This window comes from Vigna radiata, chromosome 7 (assembly GCF_000741045.1).
Source record: "Vigna radiata var. radiata cultivar VC1973A chromosome 7, Vradiata_ver6, whole genome shotgun sequence".
NCBI classification, from domain to species: Eukaryota; Viridiplantae; Streptophyta; class Magnoliopsida; order Fabales; family Fabaceae; genus Vigna; species Vigna radiata.
Window position 1 is genome coordinate 32485266 of NC_028357.1, and position 16496 is coordinate 32501761.

The 16496-nt window shown below is 34.7% G+C and overlaps 1 protein-coding gene across 16 annotated transcripts; it reads right to left on the reverse strand.

Annotated features, from left to right (window-relative positions):
* Positions 1 to 3969: 3969 nt before the first annotated feature.
* On the reverse strand, positions 3970 to 9113 carry LOC106768006. 16 transcript variants are annotated; one of them, XR_002668612.1, is made up of 8 exons: positions 8348 to 9112; positions 8109 to 8267; positions 7954 to 8026; positions 7794 to 7862; positions 7501 to 7559; positions 7112 to 7250; positions 5323 to 5483; positions 3970 to 4263 (listed from the first exon to the last, which is right to left on the reverse strand). XR_002668612.1 is itself a non-coding variant. In XM_022783490.1 (7 exons), the coding sequence occupies exons 1-5, from the start codon at positions 8679 to 8681 to the stop codon at positions 7226 to 7228; spliced, it is 474 nt and encodes a 157-aa protein (XP_022639211.1). In that variant the 5' UTR covers positions 8682 to 9110; the 3' UTR covers positions 3971 to 4263; positions 5323 to 5424; positions 7112 to 7225. The 16 variants fall into 16 exon arrangements, 5 of the variants coding, with proteins under 5 accessions (XP_022639211.1, XP_022639210.1, XP_022639209.1 ...); XR_002668618.1 differs by having other exon boundaries at positions 3971 to 4263; positions 8109 to 8166; positions 8434 to 9110; XR_002668614.1 differs by having other exon boundaries at positions 3972 to 4263; positions 8109 to 8166; positions 8348 to 9111.
* Positions 9114 to 16496: the final 7383 nt, after the last annotated feature.

Consider the following 16496-nt stretch of genomic DNA (forward strand, 5'->3'; position numbering starts at 1 on the left):
AAACAAGACCAAAATTGAATTTTATTTATTCCTAATTAATTATTAATTTTACTTTTATTTATCCTTAATTAATAATTAATTTTATAATTATTTATTCATAATTAATTATTAATATTACTTTATTCTCTTATATTTTAATCCAAATCTAATGACCCATAAATGGATCAGCAATCTGCACAAGATTTGGGCCGACACCATATTTTTCTAAAAAAAAAATTATAAAAATCCAAAAAACTGATTTGATCCATATCTAGTCCAAAAAAAATTCCCAAAATTGGATTTGCCTTACTGGACCTTCCCAGCCCAGATTGTGCCTTATTGTTCCCATATTGGGCCTGTCCCAGATTGGGCCTGGGTCACTGCCCTCAAGCCTGAAGAAACGCTAGCTAGCCGTCAGCCGTTCTAGGGTTGAACCTCGTCGTCGGCCGCCGGTCGAATCACCGTCGAGAAACCCCTGAACAACAGAACCAGATCTGAACCAGAAAACCTCTCTGCAAGAGAACCAGATCGGAAGAGGAGTACATTCGTGACAACCAGAAGCAAGACCAGATCTGAACCGTGAACAAGATCCAGGGAACACCGCTGCGTTATACAGATCTCCACCACCGTGAGCCCCTCTAAACTGCGAAACAGAATTGTAGAACGGCTATACACATCACGCTGGCGTCGAACCAGATCATCAACCTGCAGAAAACCAGAACAACAAAGCAAGCCGCCATTGCTGCGATGCGAGATGCGAACGGAGAATACCCCACCATTGCCTCGACATCACCATAGTCGCTGCTGTGCACCATGAAACTCTCGAAAGAGAAGATGGAGAAACCTAACACGAAAACCGCTTGTGGCTTATACGAAACATCCAGACCTGCAAGAAAACCAGAAACCCAACAACCATGGAAGGCAAAGCAAGTCGCCGTTGTTGTGCGAATGCGACTTCACTGAAAAGCGCCACCGCCGCAAGTGCAATTTCTCCAGATCGCGATTCTCCATCGTGGTTGTCGTGCGATTAAGAGGTGCGTTGAGTGACCCTGCGCGAACGTCAATTCGAGACCTAATGCACAAAGGAAAGTTGCGCCACTATTGCGTCTACGCGAAGGAAGAGAAGAAGTCCCCGAAGGTGATTCCTCCATGGCGGCACAGGGAAGAAAAAGAACGTAGGTACCAATTTGGGATTTTCCCAAATTAGGGTTTCAAATTGGGATTTACCAAATCAGGGTTTAAGCATTCAAATTGGAAAAACTTAATTGGATTTTAATTTTCCCTTATTTACGAAGAATTAAAGCATAAAATTGATTACAGATTCATAATTTGTAATCAATTAAAAATTCCCAAATTTGGTTTAAGCCATTTAATCATAAATTAACATGCTCTGATACCAATTGTTAGAATTTATGATTCAGAGATTCACAATAAAGAGCACTAAATCACTAAATTCTTCAATCAAAACAGTTCCCAATATTTCTATAATAATGGAGCGGAAGCGTACCTGAAGACATTGGGAATAATTAATGAACCTGAGTTGACTCTTCTGATAAACTTGAATTAGTCTATGATCTTCCCTCTGTATAACACCTTTAGTTCCCTCTAGATTTTATCTTCTGATGGGGATAAAGAGAAAGAAACAGGAATGAATCGTTGTGCTCACAAATGGGGACCATGACCCCTTAAATAACCTATGGCGGTTAATATTCTTTAGTTTCAATAATTACAATTTGGCCCCTTCAACAAATTATAATTATTGCTGGTCTCTACACAATACCTTTCATGACAAATATACCCTTAGCCATATTTAACTTAATTAGATCACTTTATAAAATTGACTAATATAATATAATGGCCCTAACACATTTAATAGTTACTTATATATATACAAGTGATCCAAATTGCTAACAAAATATACTAAAAATGTGGAGTGTTAAGGAAGTTGATTTGATTATTTGATGTGTATAAAAGGGAATGTGAAAGTGTGTAGAATATGCAGAGATTGAAGAAAGCAAAGATATGGGAAGTGAGTATAAGAAATTGATGATTTTGGCTTTTGTGATTGTTATTTCTTTCTCCGTCGTCATGGAGGGAGCACTCGCAGCACGACAGCTCTTGCAACTCCCCACTCTCTTCGGTCCCAATGGGTTTAGCTTCGGTTTCCCTGATCTTTCCGCGGATGGGGTCGGGGCCCGGGTCGAGGGCGGGCTCGGGGTCGGGGTCAGTTTTCCTGGGAGCCAGTTCCTCTGAGGTGGGTTCCCCGATTTCTCCGATCTCCCATTAGGAGGTTCTTGTGTCCTAATCTCTACTCTCCTTTCCATTTCATTTCTCCCTTCCATCATCTCCTTCCTTTCATGTTCTATAAATGATTAGGGCAATCTAATAAATCATATATATTTTATGTATATCTTATATGCTATCTCTTTTCTCTTCACCTTCTACTTTTTTAATTCGAATACAAATGCTTCCTTGGATTTAATACAAATTATGAACCTTAATAAAATCTTACTACATAAATTAAAAAAAATAATGGTTAAAAGATAAATAATGAAATGAAAAATAGTAACCGTGGAATGAAAAGAAGCATAAGCATTTTTGTTTTAGCTATGGTTCTTGGTGTTGGCAAAAAAAGTTTTTTGTGTATGTGTGTAACATTTTCTATTTGATGATGGTAAAATAACTACAAAGGAAACAATGTTATAAGGTTAATTTTGAAAAGATAAAAAGAAAGTTGGATTGCAAAGGGAAGAAATAGATGATTCAAATGGTTAATAATGTCGGGGAAGAGAGTATGTAATAAATGGTACCCTTTAATATTAATTCAATTTCACATATATAATTTAATTATATATCTGATTTTATTTTTAAATGACATGAATCACTTAGAAAAGTGAGTTTTAAATTTAAGTTAAGTTTATAAAATAATTTTATAAAATAAAATTATATTTATTTATATAATTTAATTTTGATATTTTTTAATTACTATGATATTTGTAATATTATGAGGTAACATTCAACAAGAATATCGGTGTAAGGAGTGGAAGAATTGCATTGACTATTCGCAATTGTATCTGTATACGTTATAAAAATTGGAAATTTTTTCAGGGGTTATTTTCAATATTATTAGCGGTTTTAATTTTCGAAAAAGTATCTTTTCCGCAGTTGGAAAAACTACTGGCATAACCTGCGACGCTAAATAAGTACCAATGGTTTTTTTTAAAATCATCGGAATTAGCGAAGGTTTTTGAAAACCGTCAGAGATTTTGCATAAACTGCCGAAAATTCCAAAAACCGCTAGAACTAGTTGAGGTTCTCTCAAAACCGCTCCTATTTTGCATTGTTTAGTTACCCAGGGTTTTAAAACCGCCGAAAATACATACAATTCAATTTTTTTCTTATTTGTAATAATAATTAAATGTTTTCTTATTGAAGAAACTTTTTTGACTCGAAATTTTTCTGTCCCATCCTACACATAAATCAGCACAGAGTTAAATTAACATGTCTGCTACCAGCACTTTCACTCCTCCACTAAGAGCACCCTTTCTCATTTGTCATGTTCATCATACTTAATCAAATATGATAGGTTGGATCTGAGTAGGATGTTTGGAATCTATACATGGAATGAGACCACTATGACGTCTCATGATCATGTGAAAAAGCAACCCGACTATTGTTTCCTTTATCTTTCACCTAACAAATCCCATTATTTTAACAACTGTTTATTAAGCAATTGTTTTTCTCAAGTTAACATGGTCAATCAAAATTAAACTATATATACTTCACTCAATTTTCAAGAAATGTGGGGCCCAAAAAAATCCCACCCTGCACTTTTCATAATCACACAAGAAAACCATAGATTACAGAATGACAAAATCTTGATTATTAACATTATTACTCATTTCCAAAGAAAACCGTTGAAGCTTACCAGAAGGTTGCAGATGAATTTGGGTGTTCGTAGAGGCCTGAGAAGAAAGTACATTGTTCGAGAGATTAATATTGAAGGTGAAGTGTTGGCATCAACATTTTCAAAATACCCATCAACATCAACATTATAATGTGCTTTTCTTCCTTCTTTCAATAATAGGAAACTATTTCATTGTAACCTAATATCATTCATACATGTTCATACATAAAAATTAAAAAGAAAGATGTTCATTACATATGTTCAATATAGATGTTTACTACATACTAAAAATATGACTCAAAGATATTCAATAACAATATCTAATTTTCTTCTTCTTCATTACATCCATTGTTTGGCACATTCCCTTGATCAGATACCTACAAAAAGAATTAATCATAAAACAAAAAGTTAAAAGTTACAAGCATATTTGAAGTCAAAAGAAGAAGAAGCATTACCATGCTTGATACTAATCAAATTAGTGCAACCTTAGAAAATATAGCAGTCCGCAATTCTGCCACAAGTAGTTGCATCCAATAAATAAAAATTTAGCAGAACGAATAATGAAAACATATGCCTTTTTTCAAAGAAAAATAGACAAAAGCAATCAAATCATGCAGGTATTTCTGATGCAGATATTCAGAAATAATTTTGTTTCTTTTATCATGTTTGACCTGTTTATGGGAATTATAACCTCAATGTGAAAGCTGAATATAAGAGGTTTGTATTCACAAATTCTTCATATTTGAGTTATTAAGGGTAGAATGTGTTAATGTGTCTTCTGCTCCATTAGATCACTATGGTGATTGTTTTAGATATCAGAATTGTAGAGTGAAAAAAAGAAGAGGAAATTTTAAAATCTGATGAATGTAGTGCAGGTATGTCACAGTTGCAGATTGCTCTGATAGAACCTATCAAAAATATTTTTAGAAGATATTTTGACAATGATATTAACTTTTTTACAACGGGACACGTGTCATCATTTTATTGGTCTATTTGAATTTATGTTTAAAAGATATTTAAAATAGACCAATCACAAATTGCCACGTATGCGTTATAAAAAAGTTGTTAAAAAAGTGTTGTTAAAAGAAGTTTTTCTGTTTTAGAATGGAAGAAACAAGGCTGTTATGACCAAAAATAGAATCACTACTAAAACATGAAGATTGATGGCATACCAAAAATAGAATCACTAACTAAACAAGTCAAGAAACATAAGAAATTATAAACAGCTCGCTTCTTCAACAATTACTAAGATTGCTTCCTAAATTATATAACCAGTAAACTAAATGATTCCATAATAGATTATATTACAAAATAAAAATTCTAAGATATTCACACGGAGTGAAATATTCTAGCATGCATCAAACTAAAATCCAATCATGTTTTACCAGTCAAAATTGAAAAACAAAAATACTATAATAGATGTCATTGTCATGTACCTTTGCTATCATGTCAGTAACTTCAGAGGACTTAATGGCTATAACGTCTCCAGTAAACACAAGAAGCTCTCTTACTAGTTCCACTAGAATTGAAGGCACCAGCTGCAACTAGGTTTGAGAGAATCCTCAATGACTAATTTGATTGAGGAACATCTTGATCACTGTACATTGCTCACATGCAATTAGACTTCAAAGATAATTATAAAAGTTGTGTACTCGAGCCTAAAAAGCAATAACTTTTAATTTAAAGGTTACTGAATTGCTGAAAGTGTTTCAAAATTTAAATAACTATACAAAAGCCCACTTTTCGTCAATCAATATGATTTATTTTATTTTTATGTAGAAGATAAAGAGAGAATAGGACAACACCACACTAAAGGGAACCTATTTTTTCATGAAAAAAAATTATATGAAATGAAAAGCCCAAAAAACACTAGACTCTGAGTTTGCATTACCATTTCAAAAATAAAAGACAATGATTTAGTCAGAAACAATGCAAACTTAAAAGGGTTTATGTGATGCAGAAGTATCCGCGAATCAAACAACACTAATATTAGCACTTTATATCCTTCGCAGCAAACTACAATTGAAAATATAGCTGAGAAGATAATTATCAAAACAGAAACAGTAAAACCTTTCTCAACAAATCATTTATGACGATACCTGCTGAAAATACCCAAGATAAAAAAAGAGAGATCTTAGGAAGACCATAAAAACAACATGGTACTGCTGGCACAAAATAGAAGCCAAGTACATTACATACTATTTGCATAGAATAAAAAATAAACTAAATTGTCACATAGAACTGAATGGAAAAAAACGTCTCCATGAGGATTTCTAGACCAGAAAAAATAAGAAAAATAGTATAATGAGTTTCTCCAAAAGCTAAACTTAACTTATACATATGTTAAAAAATAAAAACTTAGAAAAAGTAGACGATAAAGTCTCTACAAATTAGCTTATACATAAGCTAATTTTAACATTTGAAGAAACATTTCATTTTTTTTTCTTATTTTTCTTTCTTACATGTCCTTGTAAAGAAGTTTGTCCAAACATACTTGTAATTAAGAAAAACATTTATAAACTACGGCTGTTTCAATTAATTAGTTTTGATAAAAACACAAAATTAAACAGTTTTACAGTGATTACCAGAGATACTCTGACTGTCTGACATACAAAAGCAGACAATCAAGGAAGTGAACTAAACCTCTCACTACCAACCAGCAAACATGATCTGGCTGGTCTTGCATTATACACGAGAAAAAAAAATGGAAACAGCATTTAACTATGGCTCTTGGCCCATCAACGTCCAAACACAAACTAAGTCTATTTCAAGCAATTAGTTTAAAAATGCAACATTAAAAAGTTTATAGAATGACTACTAGAGACCCTCTAACAGCCTGACGTACAAAAGCAGGAGATCAAGGAAGTAAAATAGACAACACATGATATTTACTTAACGAGAGAGAGAGAGAGAGAGAGAGAGAGAGAGAAAGAAAGCATGTTGCAAATTTGTGATTGAATTTGTAAAACTATGCGAAAAACATTATCCATTGAGCAGAAATACAATAAAACCATGTTTTGGAAGGATAAAAAATCGATAGCATTTCTACATTCCAAGTCAAAAACAATACTTCTAGCTTTTGAATATTATAATGAACAAAATCTTAAAAGAAAAGTTACAATGAGTAAACTCCAGATATTAAAACCAACTCAACATTTAATGAGATTCAGGAGAATTCAATCTGCAAAATATTAGTTTTATTTTGAGCATGAAATTCATATATACCTGCAAATATTTTGAGATCCTTTTGACCATTTTTGCAGTGGTAGCAGAATATGTCCCAACGCTTCATTATCTTGACAAATTAGTTTTGCATCTTTGACTGTGCGAGAGTTATTTTCAAGTCTGTCCAATCTTTGGCAGCCTGTCCAGAAGTATTTACGTCAATCATATTACAGGTGTTCGTGTAAATAAAGAATAAAAATCGAGACATTTGAAAATTGTAACACAAGTTCATAGTTCAATCCTTAAGAACAGGTCACTAAAGTCCCTTACTGGATGCATACGAAAGTTATGCATACATACATTCCTCAGAAAAGATAAATAAATAAAAATAAAAAAAAATTGGTGAATAAAAATGGCTTAAAGCCTCAACAAGAATTCAAGAATAATACCCTTCAACCATCCGTTCTGCTTCACTACGCATGCGTGAACCATTTATCTCTCGCAATTCCTGAAGTTTCAATCCATGTTTTAATAAATTAATTAAGAAATGAACCAAGTTACATGTTGTGGAACAATCTAATACTAACAAATGGGTGCTCAAGAAGAGCCGGCCAAGTTAGACGACTTTCCTGTTCCTACTTGAAATAAATTCAGAAACCAAAGCATTTTAAATATCATTGTAGATCAAAGTAAAATAAAGCAATGTGGCAATAAAAAAAGGATATATTCACAAGTGAGCTACCTTGTTAAGCAAACCCTTTAAGAAGCATTTGAAATTTGGACTCATGCGATCAAGATATTTAACAGGATCCTGGATTGTTGAACTAGTGATAAGACCCTTCAGTACTAGTAAATATACACAAGTGATTAAATAACAAATGTAACACATTTGGGAAATGTACCTTAACAATGTGTCTGATGAGAGCATATACAGAATTTGTGTAAAATGGTGGTTGGCCAACAAATAACTCATACCTGTTGTAAACATGAAAGCAAGGTGACTCATGACTGGTAAAGAAAAATGAGGGTCAGAAAGTTGTTCAACAAAACATAATACCATAACTACTAGTAACACAACGTCATCAGTAAGATCACTCTTGGAAAGTGCAACAGATCTGGAATATTCATACTAAACGAGGGTAAGGTGAAAGAATGGTTGAATATTACATGCAAGAAGCTGGGGAAAGTATCTTCTGCTAGAATGAAAGAAGAAGTTCTGTCCAAAAAATGGCATAAGTATGTGACAAATAGAAAGGATTTAAAACGAGAAACCAAGAGTTGCAAAGGAAAAAACACCTAGGACAACTTCATAGCAGCCATCTCTCACTGCTTACTCAGTAAAAACCAAAAAGTAGCAACACATCAATCCTCTCTTCCTTTACCCTAAACAAAAATCGAACATGCTTGCCGACGCAAGAAAGAATATGCGGAAGAGCGGTTTGCAAGTTAGAAAATGCTGAGAAGAAAGCCAACAAAAATTGAAGTCAAGATCGAAGACAAAGAAGAACTCGAGGAAGCTCGCCGACGCAACGCTCCCGTCACCACTGCCACCGCTACCGCCCCTGCTGGCACCACTTCTCTCCTCCGTCAGCTGGATCGCGGTGCTGAAGATCTCGCTTCCAAGGCGCATCGTATCGGCCTCTCCTCATAAAACCCTAGCCTCAGTCTCCCACCTTTCTTTCCCAATGGAGGTGGAAGTGAAGTTGCGCCTCGCAGACACCAACGCCCACCGTCGTGTCACCAGCTTGCTCTCCCCTTTCCACGTCGTCACCCACCGCCAGAAAAACCTCTTCTTCGACGACGCTGCGTCCAAGCTCTCTGAGCGTCGCGCTGTGCTGCGCTTGCGCTTCTACGGTGACGACGAGCGGTGCGTCGTTTCGCTGAAGGCGCGGGTGCTGGTGGACAACGTGAGTCGCGTGGAGGAGGACGAGGAGGATCTGCACCACGGGTCGGGTGCGAATGCGTTGCAGAGCCTAGGAAGTTGGGATCGGTGAAATCTAGGGTTTGGGAAGAATATAAAAAGGAAAAGTAAAGTTCCAAACTGAACGAAATATTATTTTAAAAAATAAATAAAGTTAGGGACGATTTTTGCTTATAAACCGCCGAAATTAATTAGGGTTTCAAAAACCGCCGGAAAGTAACCCCTCTTAAAATATATTATTTTTATAGTGATATGTGTTGTTTACGTGTAAAATGAATTCATCTAAATTGAAGCCACCACCTTAATTAAAACTTAAAAAAGTAAAATAAATTTATTGGATGACACGACCAAACCATATTAATAAGTAATAAATACGAAGTGTTAAGAAACTATTTGTTGGTTCATTATTTTATACCAAGTCTCCACTTCTTATATTTCTTCTAATGACAATGAAAACCTTTCAAGCATCTTTAAATTCATTTGTATGTTAGCTTGCTTTTATGAAAATTAATTCTTAAGGATAGATTAATGTGGTGGCTGGATTCCATATTAAGGTTGGATAGGAAAACACGTTTAAAAAACAATATTAATAAGTAATAAATACTAAACATGTGCAGTCTTAAGAAACTATTTGTTGGTTCAATTCATTATTTCATACCGTTGGGAAGGCAGCGATGGTGATGTAGCGGTGGCAGAGCGACAAGGAAAAGTTGTTTGCATGAGATGGAAAGTAACAGTTTGCATTTGTGTTCTTTAACGAACGAAGAAGAAGAAAGAGTGAATTTGTGTTTACTGGTTTACACTTATGGAATTTAACTATCGAAGAGACTATTACCTCAGTTATAAACTCAACCGATGCACAAACTGTTGAGAAAAAATTCAAAATAAAATTGTAAATGAAAAATTTGAAAATATCTACTAACTATAGATCTCGGTACGCGGTTAAACCGAGACATAAAGGGCCTATGACATCGGTTAAAATTGAACCGAGGTAGTAGAGGTTGACAAATTGCATTTGGAACTTTCAAAATCAGAGGTTATCAGTTTCTGGCAAGACATACTACCTCGATTGGTCATAAAATCGAGACAGTAGGCCTATTTCGAAAATGTTGTCAGGGTTTTTTATGCCTCGGTTAGTTAGAGGACAGAGGCAGTAGACCTATTTCAAAAAATGTGTTAGGGTTTTTTGCCTCAGTTGGTCAGAGAATTGAGACAGTAGGTTTATTTCGAAAAAGTTGTCAGGTGAAAAGTCTGATTTGCATTGGGTCAACAAGGTTTTTTGTTTGGGTTGGTCAGAGAACCGAGGCAGTCTATACCCTTAGGCATCAGTTTGCACTAAACTGAGACATATAGTGTCGTCAACATTACGAAATTGCCACCGCGTTTTTATATGTTTCAATTTCTTTGAAATCGAAAGGTAATGTGCAAGTTAAAAGGTTGTTTATTTACTAGTGCTTTGGGATTTTATGTGTTAACAATGTTCAAACCTTTAGTTGTGATAAAGTAAACACTTCCGCTACATCTAGTATCCATTACAAGTGATAATTACTCAATAGGAAAAAAAAAAATCCAAAAACAACATAAATTACCAAGGATATTACTTGCCACATATAATGTCAAACCCAACAAGCAAGCAATTATGAATATTTGAAAATGTAATAATTTAAATTCACTATGAGGATCTAATAATATTACATACCATTCTATCGGCACGCTCGAATGAATAATCAAACACCTTAAATATACCATCGTCACCAAATTCATTAACCCATTTTGGAGCCTTTAGAAGAAACTTTTGCAAAGCATTTAGGGCTTATCATTCAAAATAAAAAATCAAAATTCCATGTGGTAATAAAAGCAAATGCCATGTGGTAATAAAAAAGAGCTCTATATTTCTTTTATGCTAATAAAATCATGTGAAAGGATCCATCTTCACAGAATTAATCTCATCAACAAAATAAAAGTGAAAGGCAAAGACAAATTTTGATCGCATATATAATATGAATGAGGAATAGTTGTTGATTCGAATTTGAAAGCGTGACTATGAAACATCAATGCTAACGACAATTTTATAATGAAAAACTATTTGAAGGAAAGTCATTGATAGGTTCATGCATTGCAGTGATCTTAATTAAAATATCACCATACTTATAAAAAAATATGGAATAAAATGTAAATTTAATCATTATATTTTCAAAACATAAATTACATAAAATACTATATTAATTTCAAGATAGTACTCAAATTCACCATGAATTATGTGTACACTCAAATTATTAAAATATTTTACTCACCATGCTTCTTTTTAGAAAAGATATGGGTAATTGATGTGATATGAATACAAAATTAAATGATGTACACGTAACATGCAAGAGAGAATCCAATCAAGTACTTATCAGAGCTTGTAAGATGAACTTTGCCATGAGATCAACCACATTATTACATGACATGATTCAGTTCAGTTAAATACCAAATCTTTAGAGATAGCAACAAACTATGCACACCAAGAAACAACCATCCAACTTGTTGGGGAAAGATCCACACTCTTCAATGTCAGAATGTAGGATGTGTTGGAGCTAACTCATCAACCTGAAACACAAAAACCAAAAACAATGTAACAGGTGATTGTAGTGACATACAAATCCAAAGTTATACATATTTAATTTTGTGAATTTTATACTGCACATGTTATACATATTTGAATTTCGTCCCGAAGAACCAGATGATGATATAACGCGGTAGGTGAATGATATGAAATAGAAAAAACCACGTTATTATACTCAGGGGACACATTTCTCCACTCTTAGTTCAATAGCAGTAGAAAAATGGGTCTTACATTAAATTAGATAAAGACCGAGGTTTTGATATCTATGTAAACATCATATTCATGTTCTGTGTGTAAATAGACAAATATTAATTGATAAAATGCATATACATGTTCACTCTGTTACAAGGTTTTCATAATTGGAATAGAAAAACATCAACTAGAAACATCAACACTAGTAAAGCGCAGGGAAATGACCGCGGTTGTTTTTCCCTATACGTCGCGGTTTACGAACCGCGACATATACAGGCGCGGTAAAAAGTCTGAGACTATAGACCGCGGTTGCAACCGCGGTCAAAAATTCTGGGAATAGACCGCGGTTGCACAAGGAACTTATGCCAAAACCTTTTTTTTTTTTAAAATAAAATTGTTCCACTATAGGCCGCGGTTCGAACCACGGTAAAAGACCTGGAATAGACTGCGGTTCAGGCCACAACCGCGACCAAAAGTCATTTTAAAATAAAAAAAAAAAAACGTGGCACTTTCTACCGCAGTTGTGGTAACAACCGCGGCATATTCTCCTGTAGTTTTTTAAAATAGCAGGTCTGTTTTTGTGATATCCACTACCACAAAAACAGACCTGTATATGAAATACATGTTCAAATTCAATTTCAACACATCAAACAAATGTTCAAATGTATTTTAACATCACATAAAGTACAAAGTCTAATAAAATACAATCTAATAAAATAGAATGTTTAAATCTAATAACTATGACTTATTATATAATCTAATGAAATATTTTGCAGCAGCTTTCCTTATGAATGAAATTGGCTTCTCAGGAACTGGTGTAGTAGTCTTGAATCTCTACACAAAACAATTGATATTAATAAGTGTATATGAATTCCAAATTTTGGAGAAAATCAAAATTTGTTAGATTTAAATATTACCGTTTCCCAACCTTTTGTGATATGAGAAAGAATAATCTGGGTCATCCAATACATTACATAGTATCCATAGTCATATGACCCACTTTGTCTGTTACACTACAATATATCATCACAGTTGTAAATAGTTAGTGAAAAACATTAAAACAAAACAACTATAAGAAAGTATGGCTTTAGCTAGGGGTGGGCAAACTGCCCTGTAGTATACTGCACTATAAAAAATTATAATTAACTATAAACTAATTTTAAAAAACTGTACTGAACTACAAAACAGTTCAAAGTAACTAAAATGAACTATTTTTAAGTTCAATTTGTGCAGTGCAGTTTAGTTAACTCTTTTTTGCAACCCAAGACCCTACTTCATCTACTCACCCTCATAAACACATAAAAAACAACAACACACCATTTTTGCAGTATTTCTTGGGCAATGGTGTGTTGTCCCAGCGTTATTAAACATGATGTCCAGCTTCCCGTACTTTGAAACTGCTATGTCCACGCACTTTTCAACGTCTTCTTCCTTTGTCACATCACAATGAACATATACAGTTGATTCCAACTCATTGCAGAGAGAAAGACCCAAATCGTCTTGAATATCAGCTATCACCACATGAGCTCCATGGTTAAAGAAGAGTCTTGCAGTGGCTTCCCCTGTTCCGCTGGCACCACCAATTATAATCGCCACTTTCCCAGGCCTTCTTCTATTCAAAACACACACAGGCAAAAAAACAAAATTTGTTTCGCTTTTATCTTTTTTGTGTACGGTTTGAGCATGGAGATAATTCTCTTGTGCTTTATGTGTCTTCAACAGCAGCAGTAACCTAGGTGAGTGGGAAGAATGGGATGTAAGGAGAAAACAAATGAAACTTGGGGTAAGAGATATAAACCTAAACTGAGTTAACTGTACTGAATATAAAAACAGTTCAGTATTTTTAAACTATACTATTAATTAGTTTAACTAGTTTTTAGTTAACTATATAATTAGTTTTTAAGTTTAAAAAAGTATGGATTAACTATAGTTTAAGTATTTTACGTTAACTATGCCCACCCCTAGCTTTAGCATATGTCAAACCTTGAGAGAAATCCATGCAATCTTTCTAGTGTTTGTAATTGATCTCCCAATCATCATCATACTTGCTGGAATAGAACTATATATATAAAAAAAAAGAGTTTCAACATTCATTTACATAAAAAAGAAAGTCCAAACATTGAGGTTCTTACCAATCAACTAGTTGTCTGAGATTTGTGGGAGGAGGCCTGTGTAATGAGCAGAACCATAAAGCATAACTCTCGTGCATAGAAATAACAAGAAGCTGCCAATGGCGCCTGAAATTCATAATAACTTAACTATTATATTTTAAAATCACATATGGAACTTTATTATGTTAACAAATTTCACTTACCCGGATATATAAGGCAAAAAATATATTTTCTTGCCGCTTGCAAAATTTCTTATGAGATTTGTGTTGATGTGATCAAAATCATTTGATTCGTGAGTGGATTGGGGATCAATGAATCCATAATCATCAGAGTGCCCCAACATGTTACTGGTCCCACACAAATACCTGAAATCGAAAGTTAACTTTGATATAAGGATACTTGATATACAAATAAGTTTTATATATAAATAATTGCCCATAGACTTACATCATCCATAGCTGAATAATTGTAATATTCAATTCTTGTGTTCCCGAAGCAAGCTCTCTAACATCTGAGCCATGAAGGTATAATGGGACCTCAGAGACTCTCCCAAATACATTAGAATCATATTCAACCTCCAAAGGCTTATCTTCAAGGATGTCAGCAAGTAGCTGTAATGAACCAAGAGGATCATCCTCAGATAGAGGAATCTTCTCTTGTACTTGCGTCTGTTGTTGCATAGAAAAATAAGATAAGTTTTTACATCAATAACATGTAAACTTTAAAATTCAGAAGTGTAAAGAAGAATTCCATATCGGGGGGTCAGAAACTGAACCAATCAAATGTTTAGGCCAAGCGATAAAGGATTTGAATGCTTGTTCCACAGTGAAGATCTCATCTGTGGGCAGAGGAACTTCGGCATCTGGTACTATCATTTCGTCCACTGAGACCTTCACCTCATCCTCTGATAGCTCCATACCATGAACAACAGTCGCTGCCTTAAACAATGTTTCACGAGCTACCAGGACCATCTCGGTATCGTCTAAAATGTATAGCAGACATGGACTAGCAACGTCCATGTCATCCCTTAGGACGGCTGGTGCTAAACAACTTCCTTTCCCGCTTCTCCCTGTCAGAGTAAATGTTATATTATACAAAAGATAGAAATAATTGCACATAAATGTTTATTAAGTTTACCTGTGGGAGGCACAACATGTTCCTGTTCCTCTACAGGAGATGGCACCAGGCGCATGCCATAGGTCTCAAACTACTGCTGGAACATGGAGCTGAACTCACTATACAATTCAGCCCTTAGCTCTGATCTAACCTTGTTTGTGATCTCGTCCGTAAGGTCGGCTCGAACCTTTTTTGTGATCTCTTGTGTCAGCCTTTCTCTTTGTTCTTCGCTGTATGCATATGAAGGCTGACGAGCAGAGCTCCCAAAATAATCTCGATTTCCTACTCCAAGACCAGCGGCACGTACACGTCTAGGGTTCTCAGGTCGTCCAATCGCAGCGGTAAGAATATCCTGGCGACCCTCTGGAGTGAATTGACCTTGGGAACTCTGCTCAACCAAAAAGTCCTTTAACATTAGAACACACAATTATTCTTTAAAAAGTTCAATGTAGTATATATAATGAAATTATTATTATTTTAGGAACTGTGATAACTTACAATTCTTTCAGAAATTTCCCGTGCAGTGTCAAAAGAGCAGGTGCCCGATGGTCTCATACGAGCCAACTTCCATTTTTCATGTGTAGAAGGTGGAGAAGGAGGCTGAGGGGGGCTACCACCCTGAGATGGTGGTCTAGCATCTGCCTTTTGCTTGAGGATTTTCTCCTCAAGCTTCCTATACGCACCACGAGATAATAAGTGGGGGTTTTTGTTCTAAGCACTTGTTCCTTGTGCTTTGCTTCTTTTTGCCTGTCACATATGTTTAATTACTTAGTTCATATGATATATATTTGTTAATGAGGAATTGAATAATATCTATACTAACCTGTCATTCCTCTGTCATCTGACTCTCTACAAAGAGCCGCCAAGTTTCCTCATCAATGGACTTATATGAACTACATGGAGACTTATTTTTATGACTTCCAAAGATATATCTTGATGTCAACTTACTTTTAAAGTGTCTGAAGTTTTCAGCAACAGTTGACAAACACTTATTTCTAAGTGTTGCGACATTTGGAATGTCAAATGTCAGCTGAAATAAACATTCCAAAGATGTATCAGTACAAAATTATCAATATAAACAAACTGTAATTCAAATTATATTAACTAACTTACCAATATATCGTTCCATATAAGGTATGATCGGAAGTCATCAGCATTGGGGCCAGTTGCCACATCCGTGATGACGTTCACGTTCATTGGAGTTCTTTCACCACTATTCTTTCTTATCAAAAGTTATTTCATCCTGGTAGGTCCTCTAGTGGATCTGGTAGGGGGAGCCTCATCCCCTGAAGAATGTGGATGATCAACCATATATCTGTCAAAATAAATAGGAACATGAAATATTAATAAAAGACTTATGTAATATCATATAATTTAACAAAACATGTAATAGTAATCATATGAAATATTAATAAAATACTTATACAGAAATTGGAAATTCATACATAAAGATATGGATTCATCATATGTATATTCCCTCATCATGATCTGACCGAATTG

Bases quoted from the DNA above. Each gene is read 5' to 3' on its own strand.
- LOC106768006 (XM_022783490.1), bottom strand. From the start codon at position 8,681: ATGCGCCTTGGAAGCGAGATCTTCAGCACCGCGATCCAGCTGACGGAG. The intron at 7,863-7,953 runs GTACATTTCCCA...TCAACAATCCAG, and splicing joins TCATCAGACACATTGTTAAG to GATCCTGTTAAATATCTTGA. The intron at 7,560-7,793 runs GTAGCTCACTTG...TTGAAACTTCAG, and splicing joins TAAAGGGTTTGCTTAACAAG to GAATTGCGAGAGATAAATGG.